The sequence below is a fragment of the Aulonocara stuartgranti genome, assembly GCF_965226115.1.
Source record: "Aulonocara stuartgranti genome assembly, chromosome: 3".
Classification (NCBI taxonomy): domain Eukaryota; kingdom Metazoa; phylum Chordata; class Actinopteri; order Cichliformes; family Cichlidae; genus Aulonocara; species Aulonocara stuartgranti.
In genome coordinates this window covers 4,386,803-4,407,845 of record NC_138941.1, presented here as the reverse complement: position 1 = coordinate 4,407,845, position 21,043 = coordinate 4,386,803, and the positions used below count along the sequence as shown (strand labels likewise).

At 43.8% G+C, this 21,043-nt stretch overlaps 4 protein-coding genes across 5 annotated transcripts in view; 1 reads left to right on the top strand and 3 right to left on the bottom strand.

The window, feature by feature from the left end:
- LOC309702415 (NACHT, LRR and PYD domains-containing protein 12-like) overlaps positions 1–21,043 on the bottom strand; it is a 325,943-nt gene that overhangs the window by 83,984 nt on the left and 220,916 nt on the right. The window lies entirely within an intron of this gene.
- LOC309702243 (protein NLRC3-like) overlaps positions 1–21,043 on the bottom strand; it is a 237,265-nt gene that overhangs the window by 127,536 nt on the left and 88,686 nt on the right. The window lies entirely within an intron of this gene.
- On the top strand, positions 1,744–8,523 carry LOC309702392 (uncharacterized protein). Its single transcript, XM_082527109.1, has 3 exons — positions 1,744–2,867; positions 7,906–8,091; positions 8,226–8,523. Exons 1-3 carry the CDS (start codon positions 2,781–2,783, stop codon positions 8,253–8,255), a joined length of 303 nt encoding a protein of 100 aa, XP_082383235.1. The 5' UTR covers positions 1,744–2,780; the 3' UTR covers positions 8,256–8,523.
- On the bottom strand, positions 18,830–19,748 carry LOC309697104 (neoverrucotoxin subunit alpha-like; the record flags this gene model as incomplete). The annotated part of the gene is made up of 1 exon (XM_082518759.1): positions 18,830–19,748. A coding segment is annotated over one exon (591 nt), but the record flags the coding sequence as incomplete, so codon positions are not given.

Genomic DNA, 21,043 nt, shown 5'->3' with positions numbered 1-21,043 from the left:
ATGTTTTATGTGTTTTATTTATTTATTTTGCTGTTTTCTGTTGTTCTATTGTTTTAACTTATTTTCCGTGCAGCACTTTGTTCCTGTGCTGGCTATTTTAAAGTGCTTTATAAATAAGATTGGATTGGATTGGACTGCCACCAACAGCTCTGTAACACACTGCGCACACAATGCTATCATTGTCTTTTCTTTTTAGCTGCTTTTACATTTTAGTTGCTGACTTCTGATAAACTGAATAAAACAGGAGAACACACAACCTGGAAATCTTCAACCACACACAAAATACATACGTTTCCCTGGTAACGTACACAACCTCTGCAGTACCGCTGAGTTTTCTACAAGCGCACAAAGCTGCTACCAGCTCTGCTGCTGTGACCTGTGTTACCTGTGTTAGGCTCTTACATCCATACGATGGTTGAAGGACCGGCCGTGTCCCGTCTTCCTTCTGTGCATAATCGTGGCCCCTGCTGAAAGCTGACCCCGTTCTCCCACAGTGTTGCTGAAATGGTGAAACTGGAGCACGAATCGATCTGGGAGCTTTGATGAGAGATCAGCTGAAGTTTGACTGCAGCCTGATTCACTTTAGGACAACCAGTTTGCTTTTAATGTTTTTCTGCCTGATTCATTCTGATACACAAACACAGGCTGAACGGTGTCTGTGCTCCCACATCCTCAGTGTCCGTCTCAACACCTCTGCATCCTTCACTCACTTCTTAGCATGCAGGACGTGTGTGTGTGTGTGTGTGTGTGTGTGTGTGTGTGTGTGTGTGTGTGTGTGTGTGTGTGTGTGTGTGTGTGGCACAGGGGAATGTGGGACTTTGTCCTGATGTGAATGTGTGTGTGGATCTTCTCCTCCCGGCCTATCACAGTGAGGAATGGAGGTGGTGTCAGTGTGGGTCAGTGTCACTGGGAGCTGTGGGCGTCTCCACAGTGGGCCTGGGAAACTTTGAAAAGATGTTTTCTTCTTTCGGCCATAAAATCCAGATCTTGGTTTCCTCTTTGTGAGCACAACAGAGACTCCCCTTGTTTCTTACACAGCCCCCCTTTGGCTTTCATGCACACACACCCACTCAGGGAATAAAGTCACTGCAGCCATTTAGCTGCTTCTCAGCACTCGCTGCATAACCTGAGGTTGGTCAGCCGGTCGACTCGTCGTGCATAGTGACAAATGAGGGATTTCAAATATTTCCAAAGCGATGCATCAGGTTTCTTTGCAGATGAAGTGAGACGTGGATGTTTCACAGCACCAATGAAGATTGTGTTTAAGTGCAGCCGGGCGCACGCTCCCCCAGCGACGCCAGCTTCTTCTCACCGTGCAAACACTTTGATTTGAAATAGATTACAGCCGTGAGTGTTTGACTGTGATGGACTGGTGATGTGATCAGGGTCGCAGGTTTCCACCCGCCTCGTCTCTTTGCATGCAGTGAAGGAAACTATGCAAACTATGCAAGGTGTGCAGTAACAGGTCTGAACAAACCAGCAGCAAATAACTTCCAGTCTCCACAGGTTCAGTGCAGCTGGTGTAACAAACGTTTGGTTACAACATATTAATGTTCGCACACTGCTGTAAAAACAGTTTTATTAAAATGAACGTGCACTTTTGTAGAAGCTCGTGGTGAACGCTCCACTGCCTTTGTTTTATTGTTACTATTATGTTGTGATGGGTTGAACAGGATGACTTGAGACGTGTGCGATGTGACAGAATAGACAGATGGAAGCCTTCATGTGGGATCAGAACGACGTCGGGCTTGTTGGTCTGCTGTGGTTTGATCAGAAGACTTCCTCAGATCAGCACCGTGGCCCTCCTCTTCCTCTCCCCCATCTGCTTCTTCTAGCAGCTTCCAACACACTGAGGTCTCTGACAGTGAGAGTGACTCCAGTGTTCCTGTAACTTTGAAGCAGAGGTTCAAGACAGATTTGATCTTTCCTTTCCTTCTGTTTGGGATTGAAGTGATGTAATATCAGGGGGGGCAGGGGGGGCTATGATGTCCTGTCATTCTCATGTAAATCTGTGTTGGGAACATTAATGTTTAATCTGTGTGGGTCTGTGTGGATCTGTGTGGGTCTGTGTGTGTCTGTGTGGGTCTGTGTGGGTCTGTGTGGATCTGTGTGGGTCTGTGTGGATCTGTGTGTGTCTGTGTGGGTCCGTGAAATCATCCTGATTTCTTTAGCTCATGAACACAGTGTGGGGTCAGTGTTAACAACATGGTGCAGAAAGGAAACACAAGCGTGGAGTCGGTGGGATTGTGCAAACGGTGGCTCGTGCATCAATCAGCTCCAGCTGTGATGCATCTCTTTGATTAGTGGGAGCAGCAAACTCCATCCAGACAGCTTCCTTTGTTTTTTTCACTTGACTAATCAATCAGCGCACAGCTCCGTTTAGCACACACGCCATCTTTAACGACGGCGTGGAGTCTGTGCCCTGTTCCTCCCACACACGAGTGTTCGTTCATGTTCGGCCTTGTGTCTGAGCGTTTCCTCTCGGTGTGTCTGTAACGAGGAAGCCACGGGCAGGTCGCACACAAACGTGTGGCTGCCGAGTGTGCGAGTGTGCGAGTGTGGCAACTATTCTGGTTTTCAGATAAACACTGGTGGCAGCTGCTGCCATGGCAACACCATTGTGCTCCCTCCCTCCCTCGCTCGTCTCCCCTCCCTCTCCCCAACCACTCCTCTCTCTCATGCTCCGCCGGCTCAGAGAGCGAGCACCAGAGAGGAGAGAGGTCAGCTCGATTCAGAGGACAGAAAGAAGAAAGGAATAACCCGGCGTGGACGGGGACAGGATGAGCGAGGACAGCCACTCCCACTACAGGCTGGACCCCAGCGATCGGCTCAACGGGCTGGGACAGAGGAGGAAGAGACCCAAGAAGGTAAACGAATAGATGGAGAGCCACGTGGTGCAAAGTGTGTAAGGATGGAGCACCCCACCCTGCAAAAAGAGAAAGGAGGTGGGGTTAGGTGAGGTTTGTTTATGTGCAGACGAGCGTCCACATGATGTTAGGAGCACCGAACCATCTCTCACCCCGTCGTCTCCTGTGGAGTGTGTGGCTGCTCCCCCACAGCAGTTGTATCCTCTCTCATATCCTCCGTCTCCTGGTGTTGTGTTGCTCCACAGTGAGTCGTAGTAGGAGGCTCACATGCTGGCAGGGTGGGTCCCTGCTCGCTCTTTGTGTGCCTGTCGTTGGGGGTTTTGCTGTTTGCAGCTATCAGGAGGTTTGTGTTGTAGCCTGATGTGAGAAGTGTTGTTATTATCATCATTTTTAACATTTCTGCACCGCTACAATAAACAGACACACACCCATCAGCCTGTTTACAGATCTATACGCCCATAAAGACGTGAAACACACATTGCACAAATCTACTATAACGTGTTCATATGTGTTATAAAATAAAGAGGTAAAGTATTAGCTGTTCAGGTTGATTCATAAATATGACCTCAGCACGTGAAATCCTTCTGCTGACATCCCTAAAAGCTCGTCAGACCAACGAAGCCGTACAACACAAATAACCAGACCAAACCAGGATTGTGCGTCTGTTGTTGAGAACATTGTCAGTAAACCACAGATCAGTGTTTATGTACCAGTGACGTCCTGTCAGTCTCGATGTAATGATTCCTAACAGCGCGTCTTTGTGTGCCACCTGCTCGCTCAGCAGCTACACAACCCAGGAGCTCAGTTTTGAAACAAACCTTAGCACAGTGTTTGTGTGTCCGCCGGGAGAGATGTCTCACTCTGTTTCCATCCTTTTCTCGTGAACAGCGATCTGGTGTTTCTGAGGACACAGAAGCATCCAGCGTCATTATTTTTGTGTATGTCGTGTGAGCTGAGAGCTGTAACCAAAGGTAGTGAGCGCGTCGGCCTTTAACGTCGCGGCTGGTTGTGCGATCGCGTCGCCGCTGAACTCGTGAGAGTTTGTCTCAGGGATCTTTACATTTGAAGTCAGGTGAACATCCAGTGAACTAACAGAACATTCAGGAGCAGTTTACTCTCATGAATGTCAGACAAACTGAGGTTTGTGTGTCAGTTAGATTCTTTAAGTCATTAAAGTGTCTCTGTTAGGAAAAGCATCTGTTTCCTCCACCTCTGCAGAACTGCGTGACCCGTAGCATCATTGCAGGAAGTATCCTGTGACAATGAGTGACTGCACATCATCATTATCAACACATAAACCTGTGGTCTGGACCTGCAGTTCTTATTTTTACTGTCTGGTTTTGTGTAAAGCAGCACTTCAGTAAGCACCTGTGAAGCACACAGTCATAGTCGAGTAATGAAGCGATCCATATGTGAAACATATTCCACGTCTACAGGATAGTGGAGGTTACATGGGTCAACCTGGCAAACTGTACCAGCACATGTGATCACACTGATAGCAGAACACAGGTATGTGAGTCTCTACGACGAGGTCAGAAACCAGTAACAAATGTTTCATGTGATTCGTTTTTCTCCAGTTTGTCTGCAGTGAACCTTAAATACTCACTGAACCAGCTGTTTCCTGATGTGGTGACGTGTGTCGGTGATGAAGCCAACACTCTGTCCAGTGTTGGGCAAGTTACTTGAAAACAGTAATCAGTAACTAATTACTTCCCAAAAAAAGTAATCCCGTTACTTTACTGATTACTTATTTTCAAAAGTAATTAATTACTTAGTTACTTTTTAAAAACACGATTTCCAACCTGAGTAGGTGATAAAGCGATAGATCTTTCAGCCCAATTCTACTTTTTCTACATAATCCATCATACAAAATGTAATCAAATGGAAAAGTCTCTTTTTAAAACTTGTTTTATTAGTTTTAATCTTTTAACTTTATGCATCGAGCAAACATTTAATTATCTGCAACATTCTCTGACTGGAAGAAATTAGTTTAACATTTAAACCTATTTTCTGCACATTCCAGCACATAAAATAAAATATTTTGTGTGTTTACACTCAGTCTTTCAAATAGATGCAAGTAAAACACAGCAGAAAATAAATAAAGTCAAAGACTCAGCGGTCCTGTTGCTCTATTTTCACCTGTAAAGCAGGAGTGGGGCAGGCGGAGGTTTACCCTGGTGCAGGTGTGCCGCGGTCAGTGGAAGAATCCGCGAGTTTCTCTGTGAGTTTCCCATTACGTCGTAGCTACTCGGTGCTTGTTGGAAGTTTAGGGGTTTTTTTCGCTGTAAAAAGAAGTTTTCTTCCCACGCACAGCGGACACTAATGTTTTTGTCACTTTTTATGGAATCAAACTCAAAGTAAGGTCAGTACTTCCACGCTTTAAACGCTGCACGCTCATACTCTCTCTGCACTCGATATGTGATCCATTGTTGATCTGCACACAGCTGTTGTCACTAACGGCGCACTCGCTTACGTCACTGTTGTGAGACATTCTCGCAAAAAAATCACGGTTTTAGTAACGCAGTAACGCAGCGTTCCTACAGGAAAGTAACGGTAATCTAATTACTGTTTTTGCAATAGTAATCCCTTACTTTACTCGTTACTTGAAAAAAGTAATCGGATTACGCGTTACTGGAGCGTTGTTCTCCTCTGTAACAAAGCAGTGATAAAGGAATAGATGCTGATTTTATTAACTTGTGTCTTTGTGCTGCTGGATTCAGTCTGAAGCAGGCAGCAGTGCTGAACCTACCAGTGTAAATGTGATGGTGGAAGCAGAGGCCAGCACTTGGCAGTGCTAAACACAATAAAAGACTCACAAGTTCCTGCTCAAAGGTCAGCTGCCTTCAGATCAATCATTAACCTGCAGCAGGTTGTGGCCTGATGTGTTTGTAAGAGTTTCACTTTCAGGAGGAGAAGATTTAAACGAGTCACACAAATGTGAACTACAAAGTCTGTGACACACAATTTATGCAAACTGCAGTAAATCTGACCTGAAGAAATCCAGTCTTCTGCCTGTTGTGGTTGTGACAGCTGCTCGTAGGAGAGTTTGTTTGTAGGAGGTGGAGATGTTCTCAGATCAAGTGCGTAATCGTCTCTTTGTGTAGACGCTAAAAGCTGTGAGCCAAAACTCTCTGCTCTGAAACTCTTCACTCAGTCCTCACGCTGAGAGTTTAGAGGCTGAACTTCTTGTTCCTCCATAACACTTTTCATGAAACAGCAGAAATGAGCTTGTGTTTCTCAGCAGTGCGCACACAGAGAACCGATCCTCTCTGCTCAGTCTGAACAAATCAAAGTGAAACGTCAGTGAAAACACAGCTGCTGATCAAACTGTGTCAGATTAATGCCTCAATGTTTCACTGTGACGTTAAAAAATACATAAAAATGATTTAAAGAAGTAGGAGGCAGATTTTCACAATAAGAGCACTTTGTTTTTAATTCAGTTAATGTCAAACTGTCATCAACACCTCTGTGTTGTCTCTGAGCAGATTCAGGCATTACTCAAATAATAAAGGCTTTCTTTCACTATTATACTTTTCATTAGTCTCCAGGTTGATGATTATAAACAGAATTATTAAAGTTTTTATCATTTCAGGCTGAAAATCAACATGAATTTGGTTCTAATCAAAGAAGCTCCTTTAATGTGTGTCATTAAAATCCTCACACAGACTTAAAAAGGCGACATTAACATTAAAATAAATGAAAGAAGCTTCAGCTGAGAGCTTCATGCAGTCATCATCAGCAGCTCATAGCAGTCACAGCTCTTTATTACGCAGCTTTGCAGGAATTAAAGTGGCTGAAGTGTCAGAGTTTGTGTGAGAAGCTGCTTCATGGACAGCTGTACACACGTCTTTATTATTTCTTCATAAATCAAACACACAGGTTTGTCTGCAGATGATTTAAAGTGTGTCGTTGTGCAGTTAAAGCTGTTTGTGTGACGCCCTGACCTCCTGTGAATGAAACAGCCAATCAGATCCATCAGAGAGAGAGCAGGAAGTGTGTGTTTGTGACAGAACAAGGAAACAGTGATGATGATGAACATAAAGGTCCTCTGATGTTTCCTGTTACAGTAACGCTTGTTCATCTGTTGCTCTCCTACACTTTCCTATAAATAAAGGAGAAAAAGTCCGTTTAGTTTCATTTCCTACAGCTCAGAGTTACACTTCACATTCCTGCTGTCACATCAAAAAGCTTCACTTTGGTCCAACATCTACATGTTAACATGAAACACAGACAGACTCAGAACATCTGGAACATCTGCACTTTGACCCAAACTGTTATAGCAGGATATTTTCTGCATATTTCTTATGTTGGACCTGTTTGAACTGTAAACGACCTGTAATCATCTGTAAATGGTGTGAGACACACTGAGGCCACCTACAGGGCAGCTGGGGAACAGCAGGGATCTGAAATCATACGAGATGTTAGTGAGTGAGAAGAACAAACGGACTTAAGATGGCTCGAAGTGATCAAAGTTGGTCTAAAACAGAAGATAAATCCACTGATTCTTTGTAAAGTTCATCTGCTGCTCACATGAATCCATGAAAGATTTATTTCACTGAATGTTTCTTCAAAGCTCATTTCAACCTGTTGAAGTCATGAATGAAAGTGCAGACTGAGAGTGGATCACATGATGTTTGAGGTGTGTCATGTGACATGTTCAGTATTGTCACACATGTCTAGATTGTCCCTGATATCATAACTGCTCAAACACTGATGATTATATTTGAAGAATTATTCCTGATGGCAGCAAAGTTTGAATGGAGCTCTCTGTCTGTGCTGATTTGTCGCCCTCTGGAGGTCAAAGCACAAACCTACAGGGCAGCTGGGGAACAGCAGGGATCTGAAATCATACGAGATGTTAGTGAGAAGAACAAACGGACTTAAGATGGCTCGAAGTGATCAAAGTTGATCTAAAACAGAAGATAAATCCAAAGCAGCATCAGATGAATGTTACCATTTCCAGTTACGGTGCCCTTCATCTAATATGGAAATGTGTTGGTTTTTTTTGTCGTGTTGTTGTTCTTCCTATTGTGTTTAGGCCAGAGATGCTCTTCAAACAGCTGACAGACATGACCACATTACAAGAACATGGTGTGAGTCCGATTTGATATTCCAGTCAACGCTGAGAGACCTTAACCAGGAAGTCAGAGGTCAGCTGATGCTGCGAGCAGGAAGTGAACCAAGGGAAAGGTCCACTCTACTCAATCTCAAAGAAAATATGCTGGTATTTGTTGATGTTGATGGTACAATAAAAATATATAATATAATAAATAATAAAATATCATGTGATGATGAGATGTGTTGTTGGTGTTTGTATTTTCTGTAAATGTCTTTTTTAATGTAAATGCTTTGTTCCAGACGGACAGGGAATCAGTTGCTGTACGATGACATCATCTTGATGTTGACGAGGAGGGCGAGAAAAACTAGTTTTGTCCTGCAGATGGCGATCTTGCACCGTGTTCAGAGAGCCGACACTTTGATGGTGCTGCTCTACTCAGCTTACTTTAGCCTGGGTTGGACTCTATATGAGCAGCTTCCACTCTGGTTTCACTCTTAAACACACTTGTTTGATTTCACTTGTAAAAGTTGAAGAATAAATATTTTATTACAAAATTATTTGTTGATGCATTTTTTTAGGGTCAAATATCTTGTTTGATTTGAGGAATGAACTGTTAGGGTGGAAAAAGTGAATCAGGTTAAAATAGTGGTGCTTTATATCAGTGAAGATGTATAATGTAATTTAAAATGTTGATGATGGGTTGTAGTGGGCTTGTACTTACAAAACTGCCTCATTTTATTGGAACGATCCACAGTTGCATCCATTCACGGATGACATCTGACATCATTTGACATCTGGTCTGAACACGTTTGTACACAAGATGCCTCAGTTCTGGATGTTCCCACAGACTCCTCTGTGCACCTAAAGAAAAGGTCAAGGGTCAGCAGCACATGTAGTTGGGACAAGTCTTCAGTCGCACAAACTACACAATCATTTTCCTCCAATGACGACTTTTCACTTGCAGAAATGGTCCTGTGTGATTTCCAGGCTGTGATATAAAAACTAGTTCCTAATGGCAGCGACTCACTCAGTAAACATGTGTTTCCTTCACCAACCTCACACACAGATCCAATAAGATCAGGAAGTGGGCAGTATAGTACAATATGTGTTATTCTGTGCTGCACTGCCCAAACTAAAGATCTGCTGAAGTGTTGGAAATGATCCAGATGTTTATTTTGGACGATACAGCAGAAGATCAGACATGAAAGTGGAGATAACACAGAAGACCTGCAGCAAAGGTCAGAGGTCAGACTGGGCCCTGGATTCAACAATGAGCCAATGATCATCAAGCAGTGACTAAAGCAGAGCCCTGACGTTCTGACATTCATCACACAGTCAGAACAAATGTCTGCTGATGACTTCATCTCATGAAACGACTGATAGATGTCAGTTCATTGATCAGCTGAGCTGCTGATCTTCATCGTCACAGAAACATTCAGCTTGTTTCAATCAGTAAATAACTCCCACTACTCCCAGTTTGAACTGTTCCCACTCAAAATGCTGTGAGAACAATGATCATTGTAGGACTTCACAAACATCACGTGTTGTTTTCCACATGTAAGATCAGCAAACACACAGAAACTTCCTGTTGCCACACACGGCCTCTAAAATCTCTTCCACGCTTTCTGTCTGAAGTCCACTCTCTGTGTCGGATCCACAGGAAACAACAAGATCTTATTAACATGGTTTTCAATGTGTCTCCTTCCAAAAAGTCCAACCAATGAACAAATGTGTGTATTTGTGGAGGCCGAACAAAAGCATGACACATTTCTCTGTTTCTATAAACTGGAGTCAAACACAAACATGAAGAGTTTCACTGACAGACTCCAAAATGCCCCCACAGTGGATCAAAGGGAAATCCTACAGTGTGGCCAGAGACTCTTAATGGCTCCAACATCAACACATCCACAATGTTGGATCCAGTTCTGCCTCACAGAGTTACTAAGACACACCCTCTGCCAGCATCACAACAGCTCCACCTGCTTCACCTGCCTCCTCAGCATCTGTACACCTGAAGAGAAAAGAAAGGCTCCAACAGCTCAAATCTACAAAGGATTCATGAAGTTTCATCCAACAATAACATGTTTGCCTTCCACAGTGTGCTGTTAGACACCACTGTACCTCTGCCATTTCAAAAAGAGCAGCTTGGGAACATTTTGGCTCCAAACACTTTGTGTTTAAGTTCTTTGTTTTCTTTGTGAAGCCGACAACATCTGGAGCTTTGTGACTCATAGAAACATCATTTTGTTCTTTAGATGACAGCAGATTGGGACTGAATAATCAATCACTATCAAACCAATAAAGACAAACATGCTGATTTTACAGGAACTTTGTTGGAGAAGCTGCAAAGACATGAAACTGGTGGAGATCCCAAACCAGTTGATAGTGCTGGTTATTCCAAATAAAGCTGTTTCCCTTTGAGATGAAATGACTTTGTGTCCTGATATATAATAAAGATGTTGTTGTTTTTGAGCCCCTGTATTAAAAGTAGCTTAAAGTCAGCTTGAGTTTGATGTCTTTATGTCAAAGCTGCTCATGATGTTGAGCTGCTGATGGAATAAAAACAATATAAAAGCATGTAGTCCAGACTTAAATGTAGCCTGTTGTTAGCTGAGGTCCACACACAGTGTTTGACAGTGTAAAGTGTGTGAAAGGGCTGCTGGTGGAGCTCACTAGGATGAGCAGGTGACCACGAGGTGGAGAGCAGCTGGCCTGGCTTTGACCCGGGCCACGCCCCCTTTCTCTCTGCTTTGCTGTCACTTATCTTCACTGCTCTGTCCAATAAAGCTGAAAAAGGCCCCGAATCAAAGAAATCTGCTGCAGCCTCTGAAATGTCTTCTGTTTCCTTCCCGACGGCTTTTTCACCGTCAGCCCATCAGACAGTCCAGCAGCATTTATGATGATGTCATGATGTTGAAGAGGCTGCTACGGTGGCCTCCCATGACCCCCAGCCTCATCACAGCTGAGATGCAGACATTTGAAAACATTCAGCAGACAACTGAATAACAGTCCAACACAACAGTCTGTGTGCAGACACACACTGACCTTTCATAGAGTCAAACACAGCTGGTTGAGTCATTTCTCTGTGAGTCTAAAGTGAATCTAGTATTTGAAAGTCCACTTCCTGTATTTGTTGTTGAAGACTTCTTCAGCTTCTTCTCAAGGACATCAGCTGCTTGTTTGGCAGCAGAGGCAGTTAAGAAGCTTCCTGAAAAACACTGAACAGTGAGTTCACTGTGGCATATGACAGATTCAGCTTTCTGTGTGCAAATGTGTCTGTGTCGACCTTTCAAATGCTGTTGAATCCAAAACATCAGCGGCTCCTCGGCTGCTCACTTCATGCACTTCTGTCTGTGTGACAGTCCAATGACATCACAGCTGTTTCCAGCCCCAGTGTCTCAGGACTGGACACCTTTAAACATGTCGAGGATCAAACAGCGTCCAGCTAAACACACATGAAACTATCAGAGCTGACAATCATTCCAATAACATCTAATGGTTCATGTATGTAGACACAGGACTACAAGGAAATGGCTCTCAGCATCTGGCTGTGGGAACACATGAGTCCCTGTTTGTGTTCAGATTGTGTGCATGTTTTAGACGTGTGTCACATGTAGAAACACAACAATCCCACAATGACACACAGATGTGTTTGACACAGCTGTGCAGCTGTAAGTTGTTTCTAATGATTCATTGAAGCTCTTCTAACATTCTGGAGACGATCAGTACATGAATCTGTTCAACACGACAACAATTTGACTTCAGTGTGAACGTTTGCATTAAATAACCTTCTTCATCCAGCTGACAGCATCTTCATCCTATGATGTGAACAGTTCCTCCTGTTGATGACAAACCTCTGACAGGATCTGCTTGAGGAGCTTTTTCATGTGCAGCTCTCTGAGCTCAGGGCTGAGCTGCTGTTTCATCTTTAAGAGCTGCTGCCTCCTCGCCGGACTTGTTCTCCTCTTCTTCTCCTAATGACACCATTTCTGCTTCATATTAAATTCAATAAAGATGCTGACATGTATCTGTAGCAACAACATCATTGAATCTAGAACAACTGGAGCCAAACCAGTGGCTCTGCTGGGATCACTGGTGAGCCAACACTTCCTTGTTGATGCAGATTTCAGGGCTTCCTTTTGCTCCTCCGTTATAACTGTTCTCTCTTCTCAACACATGATGACACAAAGGAATCAGCAGTGACAAAGATGATGCTGAAGAGAAGCACACACTTCACACATATAACAGACCAGTGCAGTTACACACACCTCTGCTCGACATCAGGCCTCAAACAAAGACACAAAACACTAACTTGACTCTAAACAGAAGAAACGAGCAGCTGTTTCTGTTCTGTGCTTATTTATATTTGACACACATGCTTCTCTTTGTGCAAACACACATCGCACTATAAGGGTAACCTCGCACACAATGATTGGACAGCACAGTGATGATGCTGGGAGATCCTATACGCAGCAACACAGAAACACTGAGAACTTTAAACAATGATGGAAAGTGTTATAAATGACTTGTTGGCCTCTGATCTGTCACAAACAGCTGAAACGTGTCTCTCATGAGTCACATGAAGGTTTTTGACAGAAAGGACAAAAAGTAGCTGCAGTCAGTTTGTGTCATTTTTATATTTATTCATCTGGGAGAAAAATCTGAGGGACATTAAAATGTGTTTTCAACAGAGACAAGAACATGAATATAACAGAACAGGTAAATGAACATGTTTCAAGTAAACAGCTGGACTGATCAGGTCCAAACACAGAGTGATAAACTTGTCAAACAGCTGTCATATCTTTATATAGAAGCTCTTTATAAATGCTGCTCACTGCAGTCTGTTTACTAATAATGTCAAAGTGTTAGAAACACAGAAACATCAGAATGGTCTTTGTTCACAGAAACCTGTCTGGGATCCTTTGTTGTTCTTTTGATGCAGAGTTACATTATAAATATAAAGAGTTATTTCAGAGTCTCATCAGTTTTCCTGCATGTCTTTATTTAACACATCAGCAGGGCTGAAGCTCTCATGTTAAACACACACTGATCTATGGACACGTTCATGTGTTTCTAACAGAACCAGGCTGTTATCAGCCTGCACTAACATTATGTCACACACACTGAATGTAACAGTGACAGTTTACATCATCACACAATCAGCTGTGATTGTTTCACTGTCATCAAACGAGTCAACAGGAAGTAGAATCAATAGAAACCAATCATTTCCTGACAGCATGTCTGATGGAAATAAGTGCAGATTATGTATGAAGTCTAACTGCACACAGTAACTGTGTTACAATAAGGACTTAACAGCGCCCTCTGCTGGAGTGTTTCAGTACTGCGTTAACTAGAATACACCACCTCCTCCTCACACCACCTGCTACAGCTCTACTCTTCTATGACTACAGTCATCCACAGCACTGATGTGAGGTCACATGGTTCATATGTAAGGAGCACAGCTGACCTCAGGTCAGTTTAATGACTGTGAGCAGCAGCTGTGTTATTGTCACTGTGACAGGGAGACACTCTCAGACACAGCGCTCATGTCAGCTTGTTCTCATGCAGGAGGATCAGGAGCTCCATGTTTGTCTTTCTGTTTGAATCATGATGTGTTTGTGCCATCAGAGTCTGTCATGAGTACTCAGGGTTTCACAGCAGCTCTTCTGGATGCTGACGAGGACTCCAACCTCATGTTTCACCTCTCTGAGCTTCTGATGTCTGTGAACACTCGTGTTTCTTCTCTGGGCTCATCTGGACAAAAACACCTTTCTGTGTTTGGCTGCAGCCTCATTCTGACTGACAGGAAGTGTGTTATCCATGAGCTGCACTTCTGTGAGGAAGTTTCCTGCTGTGTTTCCTGTCTGTGGACAAACACGAGTGTTCCAGCTGAGGACTTGGTTCCTTCCACCTGTCCATACAGGACATCACGCTGTCTGCAGCTCTGTAAATGCAGCTCCAGGTCCTTCCACGTGCTGCTCTGTATTTGTGCAGTTTGTAGTGTGTCCTGGGAAACGTAGCACACATGGTGTTCTTCTGCTGTTTCCTCCTTTCACTGAGTGTGAAACACTGACGCTGTGCTGTTGTTCACAGAGGGGAGCTGATTCTAGCTGCAGCTGGACTCTGTCATCTAACTGAATGTGTTGGTGCTGATCACGGGGCTCTGAGGGGGGAGCAGCAGGAGGACTCTGGATGCTGACGTCAGTGTATCTGTGGAAGCTCCCACAGCGTGTCTGTCATTCAATATTGTGCTGTATATTGTATCTATGCAAAGATGAACAGACTGTGTGTTCACTGGTCTCTGTGCTGCAGCTCTGATGTCATCATCACTCCCTCCTCCACCCTCAGCAGTCCCAGCATGCTGCTGTGGTGCACCCCACCCTCACTCTACACCTGAGCCACAGACCACACCCTCCACCTCAATATACACCACAGTTTTCTCTGCTGTGGAAATGAGATCAGGAGGAAATCATCATTATTATTATTTAATAAACGCTCACATTAATGTGGGCTTATTTGTTTCATATTAGAAACATTAGTTGAGTGTTTTTAGTATAAAATGGTCAAAGTCCCTCTTTTTGCTCCTCCCCTCACCTGTGGATGGGCGGTGCTGTTACCGTGGTGACAGCTTGGATGTGTTTCAGTCCTGCCTGGTTATCACTGCAGGAATCTTTCACATTTATTACAGGTAATAACTCTGATTTTTCTGTGTATTACGAACCAAATGTATCCTGATACACACAGAGATGGATGAGCAGAGGTCACATGATGAAAGAACAAACATGGAGTCTTTGATTGATTTAGATATTTATTGATGAATGCAAACAAACCTGACACTGAATCATCGTCCAGCAGAACAAACCTGATCACATGACCTGCTGACCCAAACAGTGCAAAGCTCCATGGCAACAACAACAAACAGCCTCACATATGTTAACAGAGGCTGTTAGAAGCACAGAGTCTTTACAGTCTTTCTCCTGTTTGGACACAGATCTCTGCACATCTTCATCACAGTTACTCACAGACGTGCAGAGTGTGTGGATATCAAAGCTAAGTTTCCACCATGTTTGTAGTCTGTACTGGGACTCATGGAGCATCTCTCTATGAGCACTCAGTGCTTTAAACAGTGAGTCCCAGTTTAACCAGCAGCCTTCACACCACACATCACACAGACATGGAAACTTCAAACCTCAGACTGAAGACACCATCAGAAATAAACAGATTGTGATGAAGATGAAGAACTGGACCAGTTTGCTGTGGTTTCTTCTGTTCCTGTCAGAAATAAGAGTCTGGCAGCACTTTGCTCTCCTTCCACATGTTTAAGGAGGAAGTGAAGAAGAGCGAGTGAGTCGTCTTCCTCTGTGGGCCCAACATCAGGCAGCAGCCACGTATTTTTAAAAACCCAGCACACTGCTTCAGAAACACTGAGTCAGGTGACCAGAGTCATGTGATCAGTGAGGTCTTCACTCAGGACGTCACAGCTTCAGGACCTGATTCAGAGGTTTATAAGGACGTGGATCATTGGTGCTGATGTTGTGTGAGAGCTGGTGAACCATGGGGAACATAAATAACAACCAGGCCATCAGCAGTTCTACCCCCAGCTCTAACACCTACATAATACACTATACATATAGTTATTGTTAAGGTTCAAATATTGAGGAAGGAGAGTACAAACAACCAGGTCCAGAAGAGCTTGGTCAAACAATTGATTTTAATGAACACACGCGTGGGGGGACCAGCGCCGTACGCAGACAGCGCTGATCTCCGACTAATCAAAGCATAAACAGATATTTTATACCATCGGGGTTTGAATTTAATGACGCCCCTTCAACGTCACACAGATACATACATACATACGTCAAATCAAAACCACAATGACTTTTAACACAGTTTGAAAAGAACATTATCTCTATCTTCATGGCAGATGTTTCCTGTCAACCTTTTGACTGCCGCTTCTCCAAAACCACAGACCATGCTCTGCAGTAAGATACCACTTCTGCACGCCCGCAGTTGCAAACAAACATGATTAACCTCTCACCTATAACTGAATGTATCTACTATGTGTGTGTGTGTCACGACCTCACTTGGCACTCTGTGTCACCTCTCACCTACTAACGCTCGCAGTCAAACAGAGGCCACTCTCAAATGTGTTAGCAGTTTACTAAAACTATATATGTAGTATATTGAATAAATGTTTTAATCAAGAACCTCTACTAGAAGCTTAATAAAAGAATATAAAAGTATAAAAGATAATAATGAACAACCTGCTTATTCAAATAGCATCATCCAAACAGCTCCTCAGAATCAGCTGCACTTACACTCTGCTTTTAGTTTCACTTTTGCAAAAGCACGCTCTGCAAACCTGCAGTTTCCTGTCAAGACTTTGCACAGAGTGGACTCAGAATCAACAGAATCAGCCCATACACACTTAAGATTATAACAAGCACTCAAAAGCATTTAAGATCATAGATTCAACTCAACAGTTTAAAGTGGTTATAACTGCACCTGTAGTAAAGGCTAATTGGGTACCAAAATGTTTAAACATCTGAATGCAATATCAATGCTGTAGATTATATTATTAATGCAATGGTAATGATGATGATTATTAACAGTAGCAACAAAATAATTTCCCTGATCTCCACATTATATAGGTTATAGTATGTTATATATAAACGTAGCTGAAGCAGTTTCATTTGTAGCTTCACGCTGCACTTCACATGTTTGTCCACCAGATGGCAGCACAGAGGCCTGTGTTGGAAAGCTTTGAGTAATGAAGCGTTTTCAATCCAAGCTTCAGAAAGCTTCATGTGGTCATCAAGGAAGCAACCAGGAAATATCTGCTGTGTGTAAAAACAGCAACACAAGAATCCAGGATGAAGACAAGAAACTCAAAGCTCACAAAACAGGTGGAGCTAATTTTGTGACGTGTTTGTGTAAAAACACCACAGAAGTGAATCATCAAAGTTTCCATGTGAGCTGATGATGCTGCTGCAGAGTTTCTGTGAACCTCCTGTGACCCCGCCTCCTCATACAGAGACATCTGATTGCTCTTCAAACTGCATCACGTGGACACATGTGATTGTGTGTTGTAGTATTGATCCCAATGCTGGTATCAGTCCTGGATCAATAACACTGGATGGATGCGTTCAGCATAGAGCCCCTGAGCTGTGTTACAGACAAACATGGAAACTGACAGGTCTGTGTCATTCACAGTCTGTAACACTTCTAAACAACAGAGGCTGACCCAAGTGCCTCAGAGCCAGGCACGCTCACATCACAGCTCTCTAAATAAGCCAGTTTCAAAATAAGAGCTGAAAGCTGTGTTTGCTTGTGTTAGCTTATTATTGTGGAGACTAACATTCAGTGATCATGTGTTCAGACTCATAATGATTACTCTCAGAAATCCTGATCTTTGTATTTACTGTGTGTTGGATCAATAACTGAGATTCATGGTATCACACAGCTGTGCTGCTGCTGATGTCAGCACATCTGGAACAATACGAGGTATCTGCTACCAGACTGAGCAGGACGTGAGACCTGTGGACTGTTTAAAGCTGTCCCTCCACAGCTCACTCAGACCTGATCCACACCTCAGTGATATTCTCTGACTTCCTCAGTAGAGACAGAAACCATTCAGATCTGGGACCATCAGCTGACTGATGATGTCACACAGACTGTGTTTTTCAGGAACAGTGATTCTGATGTGAGCCTGCTAGCTGACAGCAGACCTGATGAAAGCACATGTTCACATCTGTGAGGACAGACTGGACTCTTTGACTGCACCTTGGTTCTCCTCAGAGGTCTGTACAGGAGCATGTCCACCCCCACTGAAGATCTCAGTCACTGTGAAACATAGAAAGCTGCTTGTGTGGCCTCTGCCTCACATGTAGATACAGCTACAGGTTTCTCTGTCAGTCAGACTGAAACAGTGTCCTGATGCTGCATCATTCAGCTCTGTGCCCCAGTCAGCATCACTGGGAGCTACCAGTGTTTCTGCCCTTTTCCTGTAACACTACACTCAGCACAGGCTCAGCTGGTATCCAGTGTTGGACTTTGGCTTCAGCTGCTGTGATAGATCCTCTAACATAGATCAGCTCTGCTACATGTTGTTAGATAAGTGCAGCTGCTGTCATGTCCTGATGTTTCTCTGGCTCAGCAGCTTCTCCATCAGAGGTTCACATGGAGCTGATCCAGTATCTCCAGTAACTGTGTTCTGTGCCTCACTGGTTCATCCTTCTGTCTGTGTGACGTCAGTCAGATGTTGAAGTTAAACTCTGTAATCTTCACTGTGTCACAGAGTTCAGTGAGTCCCGTTATTCACAGTATCAATCAGATCATCAGAGAACAGCTGATCAGCAATCAGTGGTGCCAACAGCGCCTCCTGTGGTGAGAGGATGCAATAATGCAACGTAGCATTTTTACACTCAACACTTGCAGTCATGGAAACTGTCTGTTGGATCTGTGTGACGTTGCTTTCTTGGTTAGAGTTCCTCACAAATGTCCAGATGATTCTTCTAATGAGGCGTCGACCATGTTTGCAGCTCTTTGGAAGAAAACGTCGCCCTTTGCCATCCTTACTTTTCTTTGACTTCTTCAAATGCAGCTGAACTCCAGCTGGTATTTTCTTGGACTTTGCAGCTGTTTCTGGTCATCAGTTCATTCCTGCAAACCTCTGAAGCTGAACAACAATGATGCTGCATTGCTGGCTGATCCCAAAAGGTTGATTCTGTTCATCTGGACGTTTTCAGAAACGTTTGCTCACTGATCAGGTGACTTCTTCAGTCTCAGCTGACTGCAGCTTTACAAGCTTACAAACAGCACATTTGCACAATGACTGAAAGCAGCAGCACCTGATATATATGATACTAATATAATACATATACATATATAATCCATACTAATGATGAAGGAACTGAGCTCACAGTCCATTGTTCATTCAGTGAACTACTCAGTTTATTTTGGGCCTCAGAAATGCTCACTCTGTTTGTACATCACTGTCAGCAATAGACTCATTCTGCTGTGTGGACAGGAACACATGTGACATCACTTCCTGTTTGTTTGTGACTGAAGAAGTTTACAAGGAATCATTTAGAAGAGTTTCAAACATCAACTGATTGAATCCATGAATCTGAAAACGTGTTTGTGAGTGAAAGAGACAGACATGTACAGACTGAACTATCTGTTCAACAGTCAGAGTGTTTCTGTAACAGGAGACACTCTTTACACTCCACTCAGCACAGGGACACTGAGGAACCAGACCAGAACATAAACCCAGGATAAAGAGTTTGAGTGAATGTGGTGTTGAAGGTGTGGAGGTGGATCAGAGTGTCAGAGGAGACTCTGTAGAAGGACAGAGTGCCAGCAGGACAGTCCACATACACTGCTGCTCTGTTAGAGACAGAGGAGGAGGAGGAGGAGGAGGAGGAGATGGATGTTTGTCTGTTATTGTGCCTTACAGAACGAGGACCATGATCAGAGCAGAACAGACTCCAGGACTGATCATTGCGTCCAAACACACAGTCATAACTGCCTCCTTTCCTTCTGATGCTTCTGTAACTCACTGATATATAAACGCTTCCTCTCCACTCGACCTCCCAGTAACAGCGACCAGTCAGACCATTTCTACACAGCAGCTGAGGACGAACATCAAATCTGTCTGGATGATCAGGATATGACTGAACCTCCTCCACATGTGTCACCTTCCTGTTGTTGTCAGACAGTTGGAGCTTTGTGTTCACTGTGTTTGTGTCGATTGTGAGTTGACAGGAATCTGATGGAGAGAACAAACACAATCCAGCTGCAGTTATTGATCCATCATCTGTTCATTGATTGACACTTTGATGATGACTCCTGACATGATGAAGATGGTTGAATGTGTGCTGCTTTGTTTTCATGAATCCCATTAAAAACACACTTACACTTCCTCAGACCTGGTCTCAACCATCGGACTCCAGCAGGCTCCACCCTGAAAGGAGGAGGGGGGTCAGAGCAGCACAGTCAGCATGCACACATGGACATTACATGGCTCTCACACACACACTGTTACACACTGAGCTCAAAGCTCGGCTCCACTGTTTTATTCAAAGAAATCTACATTTATTTATCAGCACATTTAAAAACAGCTTGAGCCAAAGTGCTGCACAGAGTAGAGAGAAAATAGGAAACATACACAGTAATGACTATAAAGACTGGTCAGGATTGAAAGCTACAGAGTACAAATGTGTTTCCAACCGGCTTTTAAAAATGTCCAGTGTTGGTGACGACCTGATGTGAAGGGCGACTGTTCCAGAGTTTGGCTGCAGCCATCGATAAAGCTCACCTCTGTTTTTACGTCTAGTTCTGGTCAGAAGCTGCTTATCTGCAGACCTGAGGGCTCCACTTGGATTCTTTTGTTAAAGAGAGATAAGATGGAGCCAATCCATTCACAGATTTAAAGACAACCAGATCTGGAAGTGGATTCCACCACGTACTGGTAACCAGTGGAAAAAGCTGGTGATGGGTCGTCTAGCACAGACCCACCGCTGGAACCAGACAATTGATGAGGGAGAGAACTGTGACAGCGCCGTTCCTTCACTTGACCTCAGTCGCTCTCGTCTGCTCCCTCGTAACACTGCTCTTTATTGAGCTTACATGAATATGCACAAGTTCATTATGACGTCTTACACAGGTATGAACAAAGAGTACCAGTCTGTGCATAGTGTGTGTGTGTGTGTGTGTGTGTGTGTGTGTGTGTTCCAGATGTGACCCTGTGACCCCAAAGCTGGTGCTAAGAGTCCAGCGGTCCCCCTAACAAAGGGCTCTTATACTTAACCAGACACAGAGTAGGTGTCCTCCTACACCAGGGGTCTCAAACTCGTGGCCCGCGGGACGATAGTTTTTGGCCCCACCTTAATATGAAAATTTAATGCTAGTTTGATAATGTATGACACTTTACAGTGTTGTGGGCGGAGCTGAATTAACCCACCAATCAGGGTGGGATATGGATCTCAGGGGACACCAGCCGGGCTTGATGCAAGCAGGGAAACATTTCTCAATGAGTCAAAGTTCCAGCAGCGTTGCCCTGGAGTGTTTCTTTCTTTCCTGTGCCTGGCTGGCTTCCTCCTTTCTATTGGGCAAA

Bases quoted from the DNA above. Each gene is read 5' to 3' on its own strand.
- LOC309702392 (XM_082527109.1), top strand. From the start codon at position 2,781: ATGAGCGAGGACAGCCACTCCCACTACAGGCTGGACCCCAGCGATCGG. The intron at 2,868-7,905 runs GTAAACGAATAG...TATTGTGTTTAG, and splicing joins GGAGGAAGAGACCCAAGAAG to GCCAGAGATGCTCTTCAAAC. The intron at 8,092-8,225 runs GTATTTGTTGAT...GCTTTGTTCCAG, and splicing joins ATCTCAAAGAAAATATGCTG to ACGGACAGGGAATCAGTTGC.